Source organism: Mastigoproctus giganteus, chromosome 3 (assembly GCF_048544385.1).
Source record: "Mastigoproctus giganteus isolate SK-2022 chromosome 3, ASM4854438v1, whole genome shotgun sequence".
Taxonomy (NCBI): Eukaryota; Metazoa; Arthropoda; class Arachnida; order Uropygi; family Thelyphonidae; genus Mastigoproctus; species Mastigoproctus giganteus.
In genome coordinates, this window is record NC_143577.1 from 78,657,983 (window position 1) to 78,674,709 (window position 16,727).

At 36.2% G+C, this 16,727-nt stretch overlaps 2 protein-coding genes across 2 annotated transcripts in view; both read right to left on the reverse strand.

Moving 5' to 3' along the window:
- LOC150088099 (DNA repair protein RAD50.L-like) overlaps window positions 1-7,994 on the reverse strand; it is a 553,006-nt gene extending 545,012 nt beyond the window's left edge. The window contains exon 1 of the mRNA XM_090370570.1: window positions 7,899-7,994. Within this exon, the coding sequence (XP_090226696.1) occupies window positions 7,899-7,943 (45 nt within the window). The 5' untranslated portion in view covers window positions 7,944-7,994. The remainder of the gene's footprint in view (window positions 1-7,898) is intronic.
- Window positions 7,995-10,277: 2,283 nt separating this feature from the next.
- LOC150088100 (DNA repair protein RAD50.L-like) overlaps window positions 10,278-16,727 on the reverse strand; it is a 191,811-nt gene continuing 185,361 nt past the window's right edge. Inside the window, exon 16 of the mRNA XM_090370018.1 lies at window positions 10,278-10,316. Within this exon, the coding sequence (XP_090226144.1) occupies window positions 10,278-10,316 (39 nt within the window). The remainder of the gene's footprint in view (window positions 10,317-16,727) is intronic.

Genomic DNA, 16,727 nt, shown 5'->3' on the forward strand with positions numbered 1-16,727 from the left:
TCCTACATCTGCCTTTCCTCAATTTGAATTTATGCCCTCTCGGGTGATTATTCTGAGCAAGAGGAAGAATCCCATCAGCATTGAGCATGTTCAAACCATTCAAGGCTTTGTACACCTCTATCAGATCACCTCGCTGGTGCCTAGTCTCCAGACACTGTAATTCGCAAAACTTAAGCCTTTCTTCGTAAGAGCACCCCTTTGTTCCATTCACTAATCTTGTTGCCCTTCTCTGTACTCGTTCCAGCAGCTCTACATCCTTCTTGAAATGAGGCCTCCAGGCCTGTATACAGTACTCTAGGTGTGGCCTGACCATTGCCTTATACGAGGGAATAATCACCTCCTTATCCCTGCTAGAAAAATTCCTATATATCATTGACAAGACACCATGAGCTACTCTTGCAGCCCGTCTGCACTGCTCAGAGAACTTCATATCTGCCTGCACAACCACCCCAGGTACCTTTCATTCTCTACCACTGTCAGTGTAGTACCACAGAGTTGATACGTTGCTCTGGGGTTGCTGTTTCCCATATGTAGTACTTTACATTTGTCAATGTTAAACTTCATTTGCTACCTCTCAGCCCATCTGCTCAACCTTTCCAGATCCTGTTGCAGCAGCATAGTGTCGGTAGTGTCCTTGACAACCCTGCCAACCTTCGTATTGTCTGCAAACTGACATTAAGCTTGATATACCATCATCAATATCATTTATAAATACAGAAAACAATAAGGGACCCTACACTGAACCCTGAGGGACTCCACTAATAACATTAGTCCACGATGAGCAGTATCCATTGATTACCACTCTCTGTCTTCTCCCCCCTCAACCACCCCTTTATCCATAGCAGCAATTTGCCTCCAATGCCACACTGCTCCAATTTGTGCAGCAGTCTTCCATGTGCAACAGTATCAAAAGCCTTGCTAAGATCCAAGTATATAATATCAAAGTTATTCCCTGCATCCAGTTCTTTTGTGACTGCATCATAGTATCCAATCAAATCGGTCAGGCAAGACTTCCCCTTAACAAAACCATGCTGTGTCCGAGCTATAACTGAAGTCTTGTCTAGATGATCCTGCAGTGCTTCTTTAACCAGTGCCTCCATTAATTTTCCTGGAACAGAAGTTAAACTCACAGGTCTATAATTACTTGTGTCAGCCTTTGATCCTCCTTTGTGAATTGGGGTCACATTTGCACATCTCCAGTCCATGGGTACCTCCCCTGAGTCCAAGGAAGCTCTCATAATTATGGCTAAGGGTTTGCTTACTTCTTTTGCTGCCTCCTTTAATATAAAGTACGAGGTATATTCAAAAATTTTTATTATAAAAGTTTGAGTGAATGATTCGGCTTAGTAACCTAATCACCTTCAAAGCATCTTCCTTCTGCGCACACACTTGCTTAATCGGTTTTCCCACTCTTTTTGCAACATTCTTTAAAATAGTGTTTTTCACCACACATTGAGTTGTTTTGGCATTTTCTTTGATGTCATCCACTGTAGCAAAATGACAACCCTTAACACCCATTTTCAGTTTAGGGAACAGCCAGAAGTCAGATGGTGTAAGGTCAGGGGAGTAGGAAGGCTGCTGCATGACTGATTTTTTTCACAGCCAAGAACTGCTGATCTGCCATTGCTGTGTGACTGGGCACATTGTCATGGTGCAGTACCTAGCCATCCTTCCATTTCTGAGTCATCTTTGCATCACATTCTCACACAAACAGGTCAACACCTCAAAATAGTAAGCAGCAGTAATAATTCTTCCCCTAGTCACAAATTCGTGGTCTGCTATGCCCTCACTGTTGAAAACAACAATCAGCATGACTTTGAAATTGGATATTTTGTTGCGCGAGACTTCTTGGGCCATGGGGACACTTCTGTGTGCCATTCAGATGATTCCACTTTGGTCTCAGGGCCGTAGGCAAACACCCAACTCTCATCTACAGTGACTACTTTTCTTAGGAAGCTTGGATCCTGCATAGAATTTTCAAAATCACTTGCAATGGCTTTCCTCCAGTCCATCATCTGACAGCAAGCATGGAACAAACTTTGCATACATACAATGCATCCCTAAATCTTGCATCAGGATTATGTGTACCTGAAGAGGTACACATACAGACAGTCCAACTTCACGAGCAATCTCAACAACATTCATTTGCCTATCATTCTGCACAAGTTCCTTCATTTTCATATTTCGTGATGTTGGAGGGTGTCCACTGCGAGGTTCATCGTCCAGTGTTTCCTGCCTGTTTTTAAACCCATTAAACCACTCGTAAACTGCTGTTTTCTTCAAAGCATCATCTCCATAAACATTTTGTAATGCTATGGCTCTAATGCAGAATTTCTGTAGCATTTTTTCCCAAAATTAAAGAACTTGATGTTATCATGCTATTCAAACTGCAAAATTCCAAAAACAATCAGCTGTGACACACAAATGAAGTGGTTGAGCCAGTGCCCACTTGACACGAATGCACGCCAAGGTCAATGTAAATGTCTCGTGAAACCGTGCGGCCACAAGCAAACCACTTAAATACCAACTTGCTATTCCAGGTACTTTTTGAATGTACTATGTATACTTATATTATCTACAGAAGTGATGCTAGCAATCTGTAATGGAACTTAACATTATGTGATCATTAATTAATGAAATACAATATTTTAAAAGTAAACTGACTATGTAATCACTGAACTCTACTAGATAGCAATGACAGTCAAAATGAATACATACATACACTATACTGACAAGTATAAAGTTATAGAATTCAAAGATGCTATGATTAATATGATATTCAATAAGATGTTGGCCAACTCTGGCCTTAATTACATACTGTATAATCATCAGTGTGCTCCAAACTAACTTTCGACAACAGGAAAGAAGTATTTTTGTCCATTCCTCCTTCAGCGCAGCTGTCGATTCAGCTGCTGATTGTGAGTACATTAGCCAGGCCACCAGCAACATTCTAGTTCATCTAAAAGACATTCATCAGGGATCTAAGCAAGCCAATGAAGCTTTTACATACCTAAATCTTCAAATCCAATCACTACAGGCTGTGCAGTATGACATTATGTATGGACATGCTGGAAAAGAAAAGGACAATCCCCATATTGCTGAAGCACACTAGGAAGAGCAGAATTATCTAGAATGTCAATGTACATCATGGCATTCATTCTTCCAGGAAAGACAGCCAACAGTCCAAGCCAAAACCCACAAGAAACCACCCAAAACAGTGACAGCATCTCCATTAAACTCCCAGGTAAATAATGCCCTCTGGACATTTGCCAGACCCAAACACAGCCATCAGACCAGAAAGCCAAGTACTGTGATTTATCACTTCATAACACAGACTTCCAACATTCCAGGGACCACTTACTATGGATTAAATACCATGCAAATCAGTGCTGTGATGTTTGATTTGTGTTCTGCAGCTCTTCCATGCAGCTGCTTACATACAAGGTGTGGCTATTGAATAAGTTAGAGTGCAGCCACTACACACCAAGCACCAACTGCAAAACAAAGGTACAGCAGGTGACCTTGAAAACCTTCTCTAATTGTCTTGCCAAGTCATGTTCAAATACACTCATTTTCTTTGCAGTAAGACAGGTTTTCATTAAATTGTGTTTATGCAGTTTGCCAGAGAGAGAGAGAGAAGATTGACGATTCAACCTCAAATTTTTAACAAAACTACAGAAAACACCAACTAAAAATTATGAGTTGTTACTTCAAGTTTATGATACTATGTCAAGAACATACATGTTTGAATGGCATAAAAGATATTTAGAAGGAAGAGAGAATGTGGAAGACGAACAACCAGTATCCACGAAAACTAATGAAAATGTGGAATGGGTAAGGACATTGATTAGAAGTGATCAATGTTTAAGCATTACAATGGTTGCATCAGAACTTAATATGGACAAAAAAAAAAAAAAAAAAAAAATTAACCAGAATTAGGTATGAGAAATAAATTTATGCCAAGATGGTGCCAAAAATTTTGAATAAAGATTCCAAGTTTGTGGAAATGTTTTGAAAAAAAATTAAAGATCCAGACCTTTCAAGTACTGTAATTACTTCCAATGAAAGTTGGCTGTTCCAGGACACCCCAGAAACTAAAAGGCAGTCCATTCAATGGAAGACAAAACAAGTCCCCATACCAAAAAAAGCAAGAATATCAAAATCGAAAACAAAACCATGCTTCTTGTTTTTGCTGATATTAAAGCAATTATTATGGCTGAATACATCCCACCAAATCACTGTCAAAAAAAAACATACTACACTGAAGTTCTCATAAGGTTGCATGAAAAAATTCAAAGGAAGAGAGCTCAATTGTGGAAGAATGGTTGGATGCTCCATCAAGACCAATGGATAGCACACATGCTTTCTGTTTGCCAGTTTCTACCCAAAAAAAAAAAAAAAAAAATAATCTCTGTATGAACATGCAACTTACTCAACAAACCTAACTCCTTGTGACTTTTTTCCTCTTCCCTCAAATGAAAAGTGTACTTAAGGGAACCCGTTTTCAGTCCATTGAAGAAAAAAAAAAAAAAAAACTGAAGTGTTAAAAGGACTTACAGAAGATGACTTCCAGAAATGTTTTTTTTTTTTTTTTGTTTTTGTTTTATGAAAACCCCAAACACGAAAGGTATCAAAACCTATAGTACTTAGTACCATGCATGGGTTGAAGGAGAAGTATGGGGGGAGGGGGATGCCGGAAACTTTGCTCTAGAGACTAAACATGGGTTTCACCACTTCAAGCCTCCAATAAGCAAAGTGGTGGGATTTCACCGGTTAATGAAAGTCATCTACCACCTACATGTTTCTATGCTTGGAAGAAATGTATGGAACAGCATGTACCAGCCCACAAAAATTATTTTGAATAGGGTAACTTGTCAGGTACAAAATATTTCATTATATTTATTTATTGCAACAGTCTCATTAATTAACAGCCACACCTTGTTATTATCCCTGTATAAATATCAGTTTCTGGGGCCTTTCTGAACTCCTGGTTCATAACTTTTCTGCAGTCTAGTCTGTAGTGGCACAATACGAAGTTTATTTGGTTACTGCTTCCAAATTTTGCCAATTTCATGCTACCAATTTGGTAATTCAGCTGCTGTTGATTTAGAGTGTTACTCTTTTGCTGCAATAGCACAAACAGGTTGACTGCTAATATGGCATTTATGATTACTTCCTGTATGATAACTACCACTCTTCTGTATTCCTTGCTAGAAGTCTATACACTCAATGCCTAACCCATCTACTGTATTTTGTTGATCTACTTCTAGCATGAATGCAGTTGCTTTTATAACTATTCTGGCATGTGGATTGCAGGTATGGTTTATTTTTCCAAATCCCAGAGGCAGTCCATATGCTTTTGGCAATATAGCATCCAGACACTACATCCAATAGTTTCTGAATGCTATATTGAATCTGTGCACAAATTTGCAGAAATTTTTATTATTTATTAAGCCATTATGGAGTGAAAAAAATTTAATTTGTTTTTTAACATTCAGAATCTGTGTACCACAAATCCTTTTGAAAAAATATTTAATCAAAGAAATGTATTTTTTTTACTATAGTACTTCTTTACATTTGATTCCTGTTATCATAATTAATATCCATGTGTAAATCTGTTTTATGAGATTTGATCAAAAAATTCAGGGATTGATTTTGTATCTTGAAATTGTGGATAGCAAGCTGTGACTTTTCAAAACATGGTCGATGACTCAGCTAGACACAGCAATGCATGAGTCACCTGTTTACCTGAAGTCAGTCTAAATTAGTGTGCATTGAACAGAAGGTGTTTTGTGTGTTTCGCCACATTTTAAAATGAGGTATTTTACTGAGTAGTGAATCTGCATCAAATTGTTTTCCAAATTATGGAAAAGTGACAGATGTGTTGTTCAAAGAGGTTTTCAGTAGTTTACAAAGTTTAAAGAGGGCCACTTCTTTGTCAAAGACAATCCTTACTACAGATGCCCTTTTACTTCAAAAGCCACTAATTCGATCATTCATGTTTGTTATCCAATCAGGAGTGACAGCCATCTGAGTATATGCAAAGTTGTTAGAAAAATAAATATTTCTAATGGGACATGTAAATCAATTTTAAAACAAGATTTATGACATTTCAGCCAAGTTTGTGCTTTGCATCCTCACTATGATCACAGCGAGCGTAAAGTTCTCATTCATGATCTTTATAAATGTGCTGCTGCTGATCCATGCTTTGTTTCTTACATCATTTTATTCATCTCCACTAGTAACAAATCATGAGAATATGGCTATGATCCAGAACGAAAAAGTTCAGTCCTCTCTATGGAAGACTTTACCCTCTCCAAACCTACAAAACAGGCAAGACTATCTCGATCAAATATGAAGATCAAGCTTATTATACTTTCAACTCAAAGGGCATTTGTCACACATGGCTAAACAGTGAATTCAGAAGTGGTTACATTATGTTGTTAAAAATAAAAGTGAGGTTTGGGAAATCAATACTTTGCATTATCATAATACACTTGTCACTTTACATTCAAGAATTTCTTGCAAAACACTCCATCACTGTGATTCCACATCCATCATACTGTCATCTGATCGTTGCATTTAGCTCCCTATGATTTTAATTATTAAAGGTCACAGATTTGCAAAGACTGAGGAAGTTATCCAGAACACAGAAGAGGTACTATTAGCATTTCCAAAAGAACCCTATGAATACATATGTACTCACTCTATACATGCATGTGTAGGCTGGTGGGCTTAATTTCCCAAATATTAGTTCAGTCACACAGTGTGTGTGTGTGTGTGTGTGTGTGTGTGTGTGTTAGCAACATGAGCATATATAATGCACTATAATATGATATAATATTTACTTGATTAATGCATATACAGGGCGTCTCAAAAATATTGGTACAAACGTTTAAGGGAGGTAGTTAACATCTAAAGGAATCGTCATTTATTTGACATAATATTAACAATGGAGTATGAGATGGATGCATTTCATGCTGTTACAACAGATGCTCGAAGGTTCCACCATGAGACACGATGCATGCGTGACACCGACACAGCATGGATTGGCGGACACAGTCGAACACACTTCAAGTTTCTTTGACAGTAGCAGCAGTGCAGACGAGTCTCGCCACGAGATCCATTTCCATCTCCACAGGCGATTCATTCACAATAGATTTGAGGGCCCCCCACAGAAAGAAATCAAGGCTGGTTAAATCAGATGAGTGTGGAGGACAGGCAACGGGTCCACCACGGCCAATCCATCGACGCCCAAAACGCCTGTTCAAATGGTCATGAACACACCTTCCATAATGGGCAGCCCGTCATGTTAAAACCAAATGTTGCGTCTCACATTTGCTGGAACATCATCAACTAACCCTGGTAGAACTTGTTCAAGAAAGATCCGATATTTAGCGGAGTTCGTGCGGGATGGTAACAGGTATGGGCCGACTAAGCAGTCACCGACCATACCTGGCCACACATTTATTGCGAAGCGATGTTGTGGCGCATGGGTGCACACATGCGTGGACCCTCTGCTAATCCATACATTAGGTGCATGTCTGCCAGCTCATAGTTCGTATATCGATGCATGCTCTTTGTGCGGCGACTACTGCTTGAATAAGTAAACCAGAAATTTTCCCTCTCGCGAACTGATGAACAGCGCCATGTACCGACTTACGGTGACGTTTCCAGTTATGGGTTCCTATGCAATTCACATTCCTTTAGATATTACCTACCTCCCCTAAACGTTTGTACCAATATTTTTGAGACACCTTGTATAATGCATTAATCAAGTAAAAAAATAAGGTACAATTTCAATGCAGGTATTAAAATAATGGGTATATTATTTTGAATTTTATAATATTTAATTTTAATATAATTTAAAATTTATATAATTTTATAAAACTTCCTACCATATCTTTCAAGTCTATCTCTAAATCCTTCTGCTTAGAAGTCATATCATCCAAACATTCCAGTTCCTTTGTTATTTCTTTAATTCTGTGTTTGTTTTGAGTCTAAAAATAAAATAATGTTTTCAATTAATTATACATAAGTGTTATACCTAATATAATATTATTTTTCCACACCCATAAAACACTGCAAGGTGAAACTGAGAAATGTCATGTACATCAATTACTACAGGCTTGTATAAACATCACCGCAAAAAATCTGATTCTGTACTCTCACAGAAGACCTTAAATCAATAACTTTTCCGAGTTTCGAATTAAAGGTAGGGTAGCCAAATATGTCTTCTTCTCATAGGTCTCAACAACCCTATCTTCCGTTATTGACAAATATAACTAATATCTCTGTTTAGAGGTACCTGTTATATTTATATCTGTTTACTATCCTCTAAGATTTAAAGGATAATTACTCTTTTATGGAGAAATTAAAGGTGGCTTAAAAGAGCATTACTATCCTCTGAGCAAAAATTCTTGACTCTGGTAGGTTTCTACTTCAATGCTTTATTTTCTCCTTCACTATACAGTTTTCAACTGGGCGTTCCATGTTTACCAATTTGTACCAGTTTTGGCAGTACACGATTACCAAATTTGATGAAGATCTCCAGGTTGATATTATCTATCTACACTGATCTGATTGATGTCATCAGATCAGATAACATCAATCTCTCCTAAAGGATTAGCAGTTAAATTCAAACTCTATGGAACTGCTTCTTAGCTAGCTTCTAAGTATTATTCACAATCAGCAATATCAAGTTTTTGTTAACAATGCTGTTCCACATATCTCCACCCTTGGTCCATTATTATTTAATATATAAGCAATTCTCGCTTTATGAGTTTTTGCTTTACGAGTCCCCCCCCCCCAAGTATCAGGTATCAACAAAATCAAAAATATGAACATTAATTGTAAAAAATGAATGTTAAACATTGGTAGTAGTAGTGAAATGTGATGCAAGAAAGCAAGTGTATGAGCTTATGCAGCGTCAGCCAAAAAAAAAACACACCATTTATGAATGTTCCCTCCAAACATTCCTAAATATCGCATTCCAAACCACACGCGTAGCTATACAATAGTGTACCCTGCTTTATGTTATTAATCAGTTCCAGAGACACCATCGTATCGTTAAAATATTGTAATGTGCACCCAATAACACATTGTTTTTTGGTAATTCATTTCAAGATCTCGGAAGTTGAAATTTTCACTGTATAACTAAGCTATCTATCTCTATAAAATGTCATTTTTAAGGTCACGTGCTGACCTTAAAGCCTATAAAAGGTCATGAGCATGGTTTGTAAATTGTATTAGTTACCAATTCAAATCATTAAAATGCACTACACTTTCATCATTATCATATGTTCCGTTATAAGAATCAATTTTGAACGCCTTTGTGATATTTTTCTAAAGCACATTTCTGGAGGTCATGACCATAAAACAATAAAAACAATTTGCACTTTCTGGTTTATTGGGCTTTTCTGTTACAGCAAGCAATTATAAATGGGTAGTAAACTCGATCTTCTTGCATTTGCGAAAATACCAATAGCTGGAATTGTGTGGTTTTTTACGTTATTATGGTGAAATGCGATTCCCCTTTACTGAAATCTTCAATCATATAAAAAAAAAAAATAAATTTTCAGAATCTTCTCTGCATTCCTTTTTTGTTTTTTTAAGCTTTGTAAACTTCTTACTCCACGCAAATCGTGTTAGTTGCAATTTGCATGTGTGCCGTAAAAAAATGCTTATGCATGCAATCGTGAAATTTATAATTAGAAGAGAAGTTTATCTTGGAAACAAACGCCGCTTGAAACATTTCTGAAGAAGATGACTCCTTGTGCAACAAACCAACGAGTGCTGAGCCAATAATGAGTGATCAATGAGTGTGCATTTAGTCGATGATGATGACAAAGAATAAACATTCTTTAACATTTGTAAGTCGTAAATAATTTCTCTATTATTATACTTTGCTTGATTTTACAGGCTACACTTTCATTTCTTTCAATAAATCAATCATTGTTTAAACATAAACTAATTCGCTAACTAATTTCATTGTTGAGAACGTAACCCCTATTTTTAACCTTATGTCTATGGGAAATAAATTCCCGCTTTACAAGTTTTCGCTTTAAGCGCACGCTAGGAATGAATTAACTCGTAAATTCAAGAACTACTTGTATATATGTATCAATGATATAGCCACACATTTTGAGACATAGCCTATTAAACTATTTTCTTCAGCTGATAACATTAAGCTATATGTTGCTGTTTCCTCCAGTTTATAGTGCATCCTATTCAACCAGGCACTCAACAAATTCTCACATGCAACAATAACCTGATACTCAACATTCCAAAATGTACTGTGGTAACCTATGTAGGCCCTGGAAAGAAAAAGATCTTTCATTCTTACAATATAAATAATCGATTTATTACACATGAATCCCATCACAAGGACTTAGGACTTCTCCCAACACCTCTTTTATTACTCATATCTTGGAAACTTTTAAGATGGCATATAAGGTACTTGGATTCATCAAACTACTCAAGAGATTTACTTATATTATTAATAATGCTGTGTTTACAAGACATTTATCTGTCACAACAACCTTGCTGATTCTTGAATATGCAGTCCCTATATGGGCCCAGAACAGCAAATCATTTGTTCAAGAGTTGGAGAATATTTAAAAAAAAAAAAAAAAGTGCACAACCTAAAATTAGATAGCACTAAACATTTCCAGAGGAAATATTACTGCATTTAGCTCCAAACATTTTCCCTATCTTATTTACTCAACAGGCAAATTCTGTTCAAATTTGCTTATAAGCTCCTACATCACAAAATCTTAGATACTGGTTGAATAGAAAATATCACTTACTCTGTTCCCTTCACTTCACTTTGATCACACTCTCTCTTTTCAATCAAATACAGGACTGACTATGAAAAAACAGTCTATAACTGAGTGTTTTGATTTTCCTCAACAACTTACAACTGGATTCTTTCATAAATTACCCAAACTTCATTCACATTGTAAATCATCAAACTTAGCACCTCAGATTTATCTTTAATTCTGATACAAATAAAATAATCACCTTTTCTACCATGTTTAATGTTTAATCATTATCTATATGCTTTCAATAATTGATTGTTTCTGTATATAAATATAGATGTATGCAGTAGAACTTCAATTATCTGCCAGGGTACGGGACCGAGATGGATAATAGAATATGTATATTAAAAATATACATACAATACACAGGGTCATTTAACTTGTTTATTTTATTACATAATACATAACCTAATGAAATTTAATTAAAATTTAATTATTTAATTTTTACTGGCTCATCAAAAAATCATAGTACAGATATCTACATACATGCTTATTTTTAATATTTTGACTTACATTGGTCTAGTAATGACATAAAAATTTTAAAAGAAAACAATATTACATAATTAAATTTATTTTCTCAAAAAGTCAGTCAATTTCTTTTGTTTCATTACCCCTCGAGCCTTTTGGGAGGCAATGTTAGGAATTTTACACAAAAGTAACACTCGTGTAGCATTTGCTTCTTCTTGTACCTCGAACCACTCAATGCACTTTGACAACGTAGTTCCAGCTTCACAGTGGCTAATTATGTTTGTTTTATATTTATTTATAAATATAAAACAAATATTATTTTATAAAAAGCAACAGCTTTTTCTTCTTCAGTTTCAGAATCATCCAAAATTGTCATCACTCTTTGCACAATTTCATCGTTGTCTAAAATTTCACATCTGACGTCCATTTTGTCCGCATCCAGCAATCATTTACTTCCTCCATCGAAATATTTTTAAAATCAGGAACATTCAAACATAACTGCAAAATTTCAGTTTCGTCTGGAATGGTTTCTGTATCGCTTGAATATATTTCTGGCCACAACTTATTCCAGCTTCTTTGTATTGTTTGAACTGGAATATCATTCCAGTCGTTAGCGGCATTGAAAATTGTATCTTCTATAGTGTAGCTTTTCCAAACCTCTATCACGTCTAATTTATTTTCTGCTGAAATTGTTCATTCAGAAACAAGTTTTTGAACATTTTGTGATAATTACATTTCATACTCTCAATCACACCCTGTCCATTGGTTGAATGAGGGATGTCATGTTTGCTGGCAGAAAGCGGCATTATATTTTGCCATCATCGCTTTTTAAATCACATACATGTATGGGATGAGTAGGCGCATTGTTCATCAGTAGCATTACATATTGTGGTAAAACCTTTGATGCCGAATGTGATCTTACACATGGTACAAATATTTTATGAACCCATTGTATATCTTAGCTCATCCACAAATTGTTTTGTGAGAAATATTTAACTGGCAAAGCAATTAAATTAATATTTTTAAATGATCTAGGCATCTTTGGTTTTCCTATAACAACCAAAGGCCATTTATGACTACTGCTGGCATTAGCACATACCATTATAGTGATGCAATCTTTTTGCATCTTATATCCCGGTGCCATATGTCTAGTCATTGAGGCCAGTGTCTTTTGAGGTAGTGCCTTCCAATTAAGGCCAGTCTCATTGCAGTTGTATATTTGGTCTTTAACCAAACTCTGGTCAGCTATTTCCTTCTGTAGTTTTTCAAGATAAGCAGAAATTGCTGCACTATCTACACTTAACTTCTCACCCTGGATCGAAAACTGTCAAATACCATGACAAAACTTAAATTTGTCCAACCATCCAATGCTAGATAGAATTCTTGAATGAAGAATCTCCGTCTAGTTTTTTATTGATTTCAGTGGCTTTTTAGATTATTATAGGTCCCGACAATGGAATTCCTTGGCTACATTTCTGAACAAATCATTAAAACATTGCCGTATCCAATTGTTCATTTTTAGCAAGCTTCATTGTTTTACAACTTTCAACATTACTGTCAGTGGTTTCCATTTTCGACACATGGTTTTCAATTTTGTCTGCATCATGCTTTATATCATATACTGTTGTTCTTCCTATTCCATAAACCAATGCTATACTTGTAGCACTTTCACCTTTTCTTAGACGATTGATTATTTCAAAATGTTGTGACAATCCCAACACTACTCGTTTACATTTCTCTATCACTTCAATGAGTTTATCAAATAAAAATTAAAATGTGGAAGAAGAGGTTAAAGTACAGCCATATACAGTGAGTTGTAAACAAAGACCGAGTGACACATGGCAACAATATCACATTGCATTACGGCATAGTGGGATTAAGTGACAGTTAATTGAGACAGAGACTAAATAGGGTGACGAATCGAAGTTCTACTGTATATGTAAATATGTATATTTTATTCTTTAATATGCACTGTTATTTAATTTGTCTTTTATAATATTGTATATATACACTGAGTTTTATTAGAGATTATTAGAGTTTTCTCTCTAATATAGATTTTTTGAATAAAAAGAAGATAATTATCATGGTCAGCAACAGCCTCAAAATTTTCAGTATATACTTTAGTTACCTTTATGTCAGCTGCATTGTAACTGTTTCTCTTGAATGCATGCTACTTCAGGTGTAAAGAATTTTATTAACTAATTTTTGTGTGTACTTGTTTGTAATCTTAAGATAAATGAGACCTGAATTCAAGGTTACAACCAGTAAAGGTGGAAAATTTGGAGCTCTTCAAAGTGGATGAGTTTTTTTTCCCCCCCTTCAAAATTTTGATGGGCCCCCCTTAATATATTAAATTGTGTTCAACAAAGAAGTTTTAATAGACCTAGTCTATTTTAAAATTTAGCTAAGGATTCAGTAAGTTACAACTTAATATTCATATAGCCCTTATTATTGCATCTCATAATTACTAACTCGTAGTATAGTGCATTGTAGTAAATAAGTAGTTTGAAGTTTCTAATCACACAGGCTGGTTGATCTCTTTTTCCTTTTTTTTTTTAAGCAAGAAAATAGAAATTACTTAGAAACATAATAGCATAACAAATATTATCTAACAAAATCTGGCAATAGTGTTGGTTGGTTGATGTGTTGTTTAATGGCACAAGGGCTGCTAAGGCCATATTGTGCCTGATTCTATTTGATAGTGCAATTTAAAGTTAAAATCTGTAAAATAATCCCATCTGCTTTAAGAAATAAAAGAACTCAGCTAGATTTGCATTGTCTCCAATCAGATGGGGTAATTTCAAAGGTTCTTGCAGATATGAAAGCGATTTGAAAATTTTTTTTCGATAATTATTATAATGATTGCAATTTAATAGAATATGCCTCACCTTAAGTGTAGTCTGACAATATGTACAAATAGGCGGATCTTCCCCCATGAGCAGATAAATATGGGTTAGATGCGTGTGCCCAATACGCGTCCTAGCCAGGATCACCTCCTCTTGCCTATTTGATCGCATACTTGATGGCCATAACTTAGGTTCCTGTTTAAATTGAAGCAGTTTATTTCCACACTGAGCCTGCCAGATTTGCAACCACTGCTCTTCACACACGTTTTTTATGACTGATTTGTAATCTACATATGGCACTTGGTAGTTAGGAGATCTTGCAGTGATTGGATGTTTAGCGGCTTGATCTGCATATTCATTTCCCTTGATGCCTACATGACCCGGTATCCAACAGAAACGGACTAATTGGTTTGCAGCTTGTAACGCAATTATCTGTGATCTAATTTGCTTCAAGATGGGGTGGATTGGTTTGGATGGATTTTTCAATGATTTTATTGCACTCAGAGAATCAGAGTAGATCATAATTCGCTTACTAGACAGATTAATAACATGATCCAGAGCTATTTTAATCGCCCACAGTTCAGCAGAGTAGATGCTGCATTCCTTTGGAAGGGACACAGAAGTAGAAAAGATAGAAGAAACTGCTGCTGCGCCCACTGTCATACTAGTTTTCGAGCCATCGGTATATATTTGAAGATACCGAGAATTTTCTGCTACATGTGCAGCATGGAGTTTCCTGATGGTAAGGTCTGCTGCTTGCTTTTTCCCCCATTGTTGGAATGAGAAGTCACAAATTGGTGTATAATCAGACCACGGAGGGTCGTGATTGCTCATTTCCTGAAAGACATTACCCATGTCTAGATTCCAACATTGTGTTAACTGTAGCAACCTTATCCCAATAGGCTTGTTTTCGTTAGGCTTGTTTTGATAAAATGTGGTCCACTGGGGCTCAAATAAGTATGGCGAGATAGGATGAAAAGGAAGACTCCGTATTTTTGCTGCATAGTTGAGGATCAACATTTTCCTCCGAAGATGGAGTGGAGGTTCGTGTGCATCTATATATATAGACTCTGTACAGGGGATGTTCTGAATGCTCCTAAAGCAGTTCTTAGGGCACTGTGATGGATGGTGTCTAGCCGAGTTAGTACACTTTTCCTGGCAGAGTCATAGATTGGAGCTCCGTAATCCAAGCGAGATCGGATTAATACCCGATATAGCCGAAGCAGAGTGTATCGGTCAGCACCCCACGTCAATGAAGATAGTACTCGGAGGATATTTAATTTTTTCAAGCAAATGGTTCTCAGATATGTGATGTGTTGTAAGAAGTTTAATTTATTGTCCAGGATTAGGCCAAGAAATCTGATACTATTGGAAAGAGGTATGGTGGTATTTTTAAGATGTAGTTCAGGCTCAGGGTGGATCTTACGTTTTTTACAGAAATGAATACAGTTAGATTTTTGTGGTGATAAGCGGTAGCCATTGCGAGACATCCACAGCTCGATTTTGTTAATTGAGATTTGAAGCTGTCTCTCAATAGAATTTAAAGTTTTTCCTTGGCACGAAATCATGAGGTCATCTGCATAGTGATATAATTCTACTGTGCTTGGAATATCATGGATGATTTTGTTTATTCTTATTAAAAATAGAGTTGGACTCAAGATAGACCCTTGAGGGACCCCTTCCTCCTGTATATGAATTCTAGATAGAGTATTTAGATGACTAACCTGAAAGGTTCTGCTCTGGAGAAAGCTCTGAATAAACAGAGGAAGCCTGCCTCGTAGACCAAAGGTGTAAAGGTCACGCAGAATACCAAAACGCCATATTGTATCAAAGGCCTTTTCTAAATCAAAACTTACCATAACAAGGTGGTCATTTCTGACAAAAGCGTTTCTGATGTTCGATTCTGCTTTGGTCATCATATCTAATGCAGATCTATTTTGCCGAAAACCGTACTGATTTTTATGTAAGATGTTATGTGACTCAAGAAACCAGGTGAGGCGCTTCAGAACCATTTTCTCCAGTGTTTTCCCCAAACAACTAGTTAAGGAAATTGGACGATAATTTCCTGGATTAGAGAGGTCTTTCCCTGGTTTAGGGATGGCTAATACAAGTGAATGTTTCCAAGAGCTAGGATAAATATGTTCTTCAAAAATTCTGTTGAAAAATATTAAAAGAATTTGCAAAGCAGTATCATTCAAGTGTTTTAGCATAATATAAAATATACCATCAGGTCCAGCTGCACTATTGGGTGCTCTGTTAAGAGCATCCGTTAACTCGGATATAGTAAAAGGCTGATTATATGGAAGTGACAGACCGGTGTTGAAATTTAACTTATACCTTTCTGCTACCACTTTAATTTGTTGGAATGAAGCATCATATGAATTTGCTGCTGAAATTTTTGCAAAGGCTTCAGCAAAAGCATTTGCTATGTCTTTGGAGGAAGACAGTTCCTGTCCATTACAGATCAATATTGAAGAGGATGACAATGGATATTTGCCATTCAGATGTTGGATTTTCCTCCAGATTAATCTTGTATCGGTGTTTTTGGTGATAGTGGAAGCGAACTGTATCCAGAAATCTTTTTTGGCTTTCC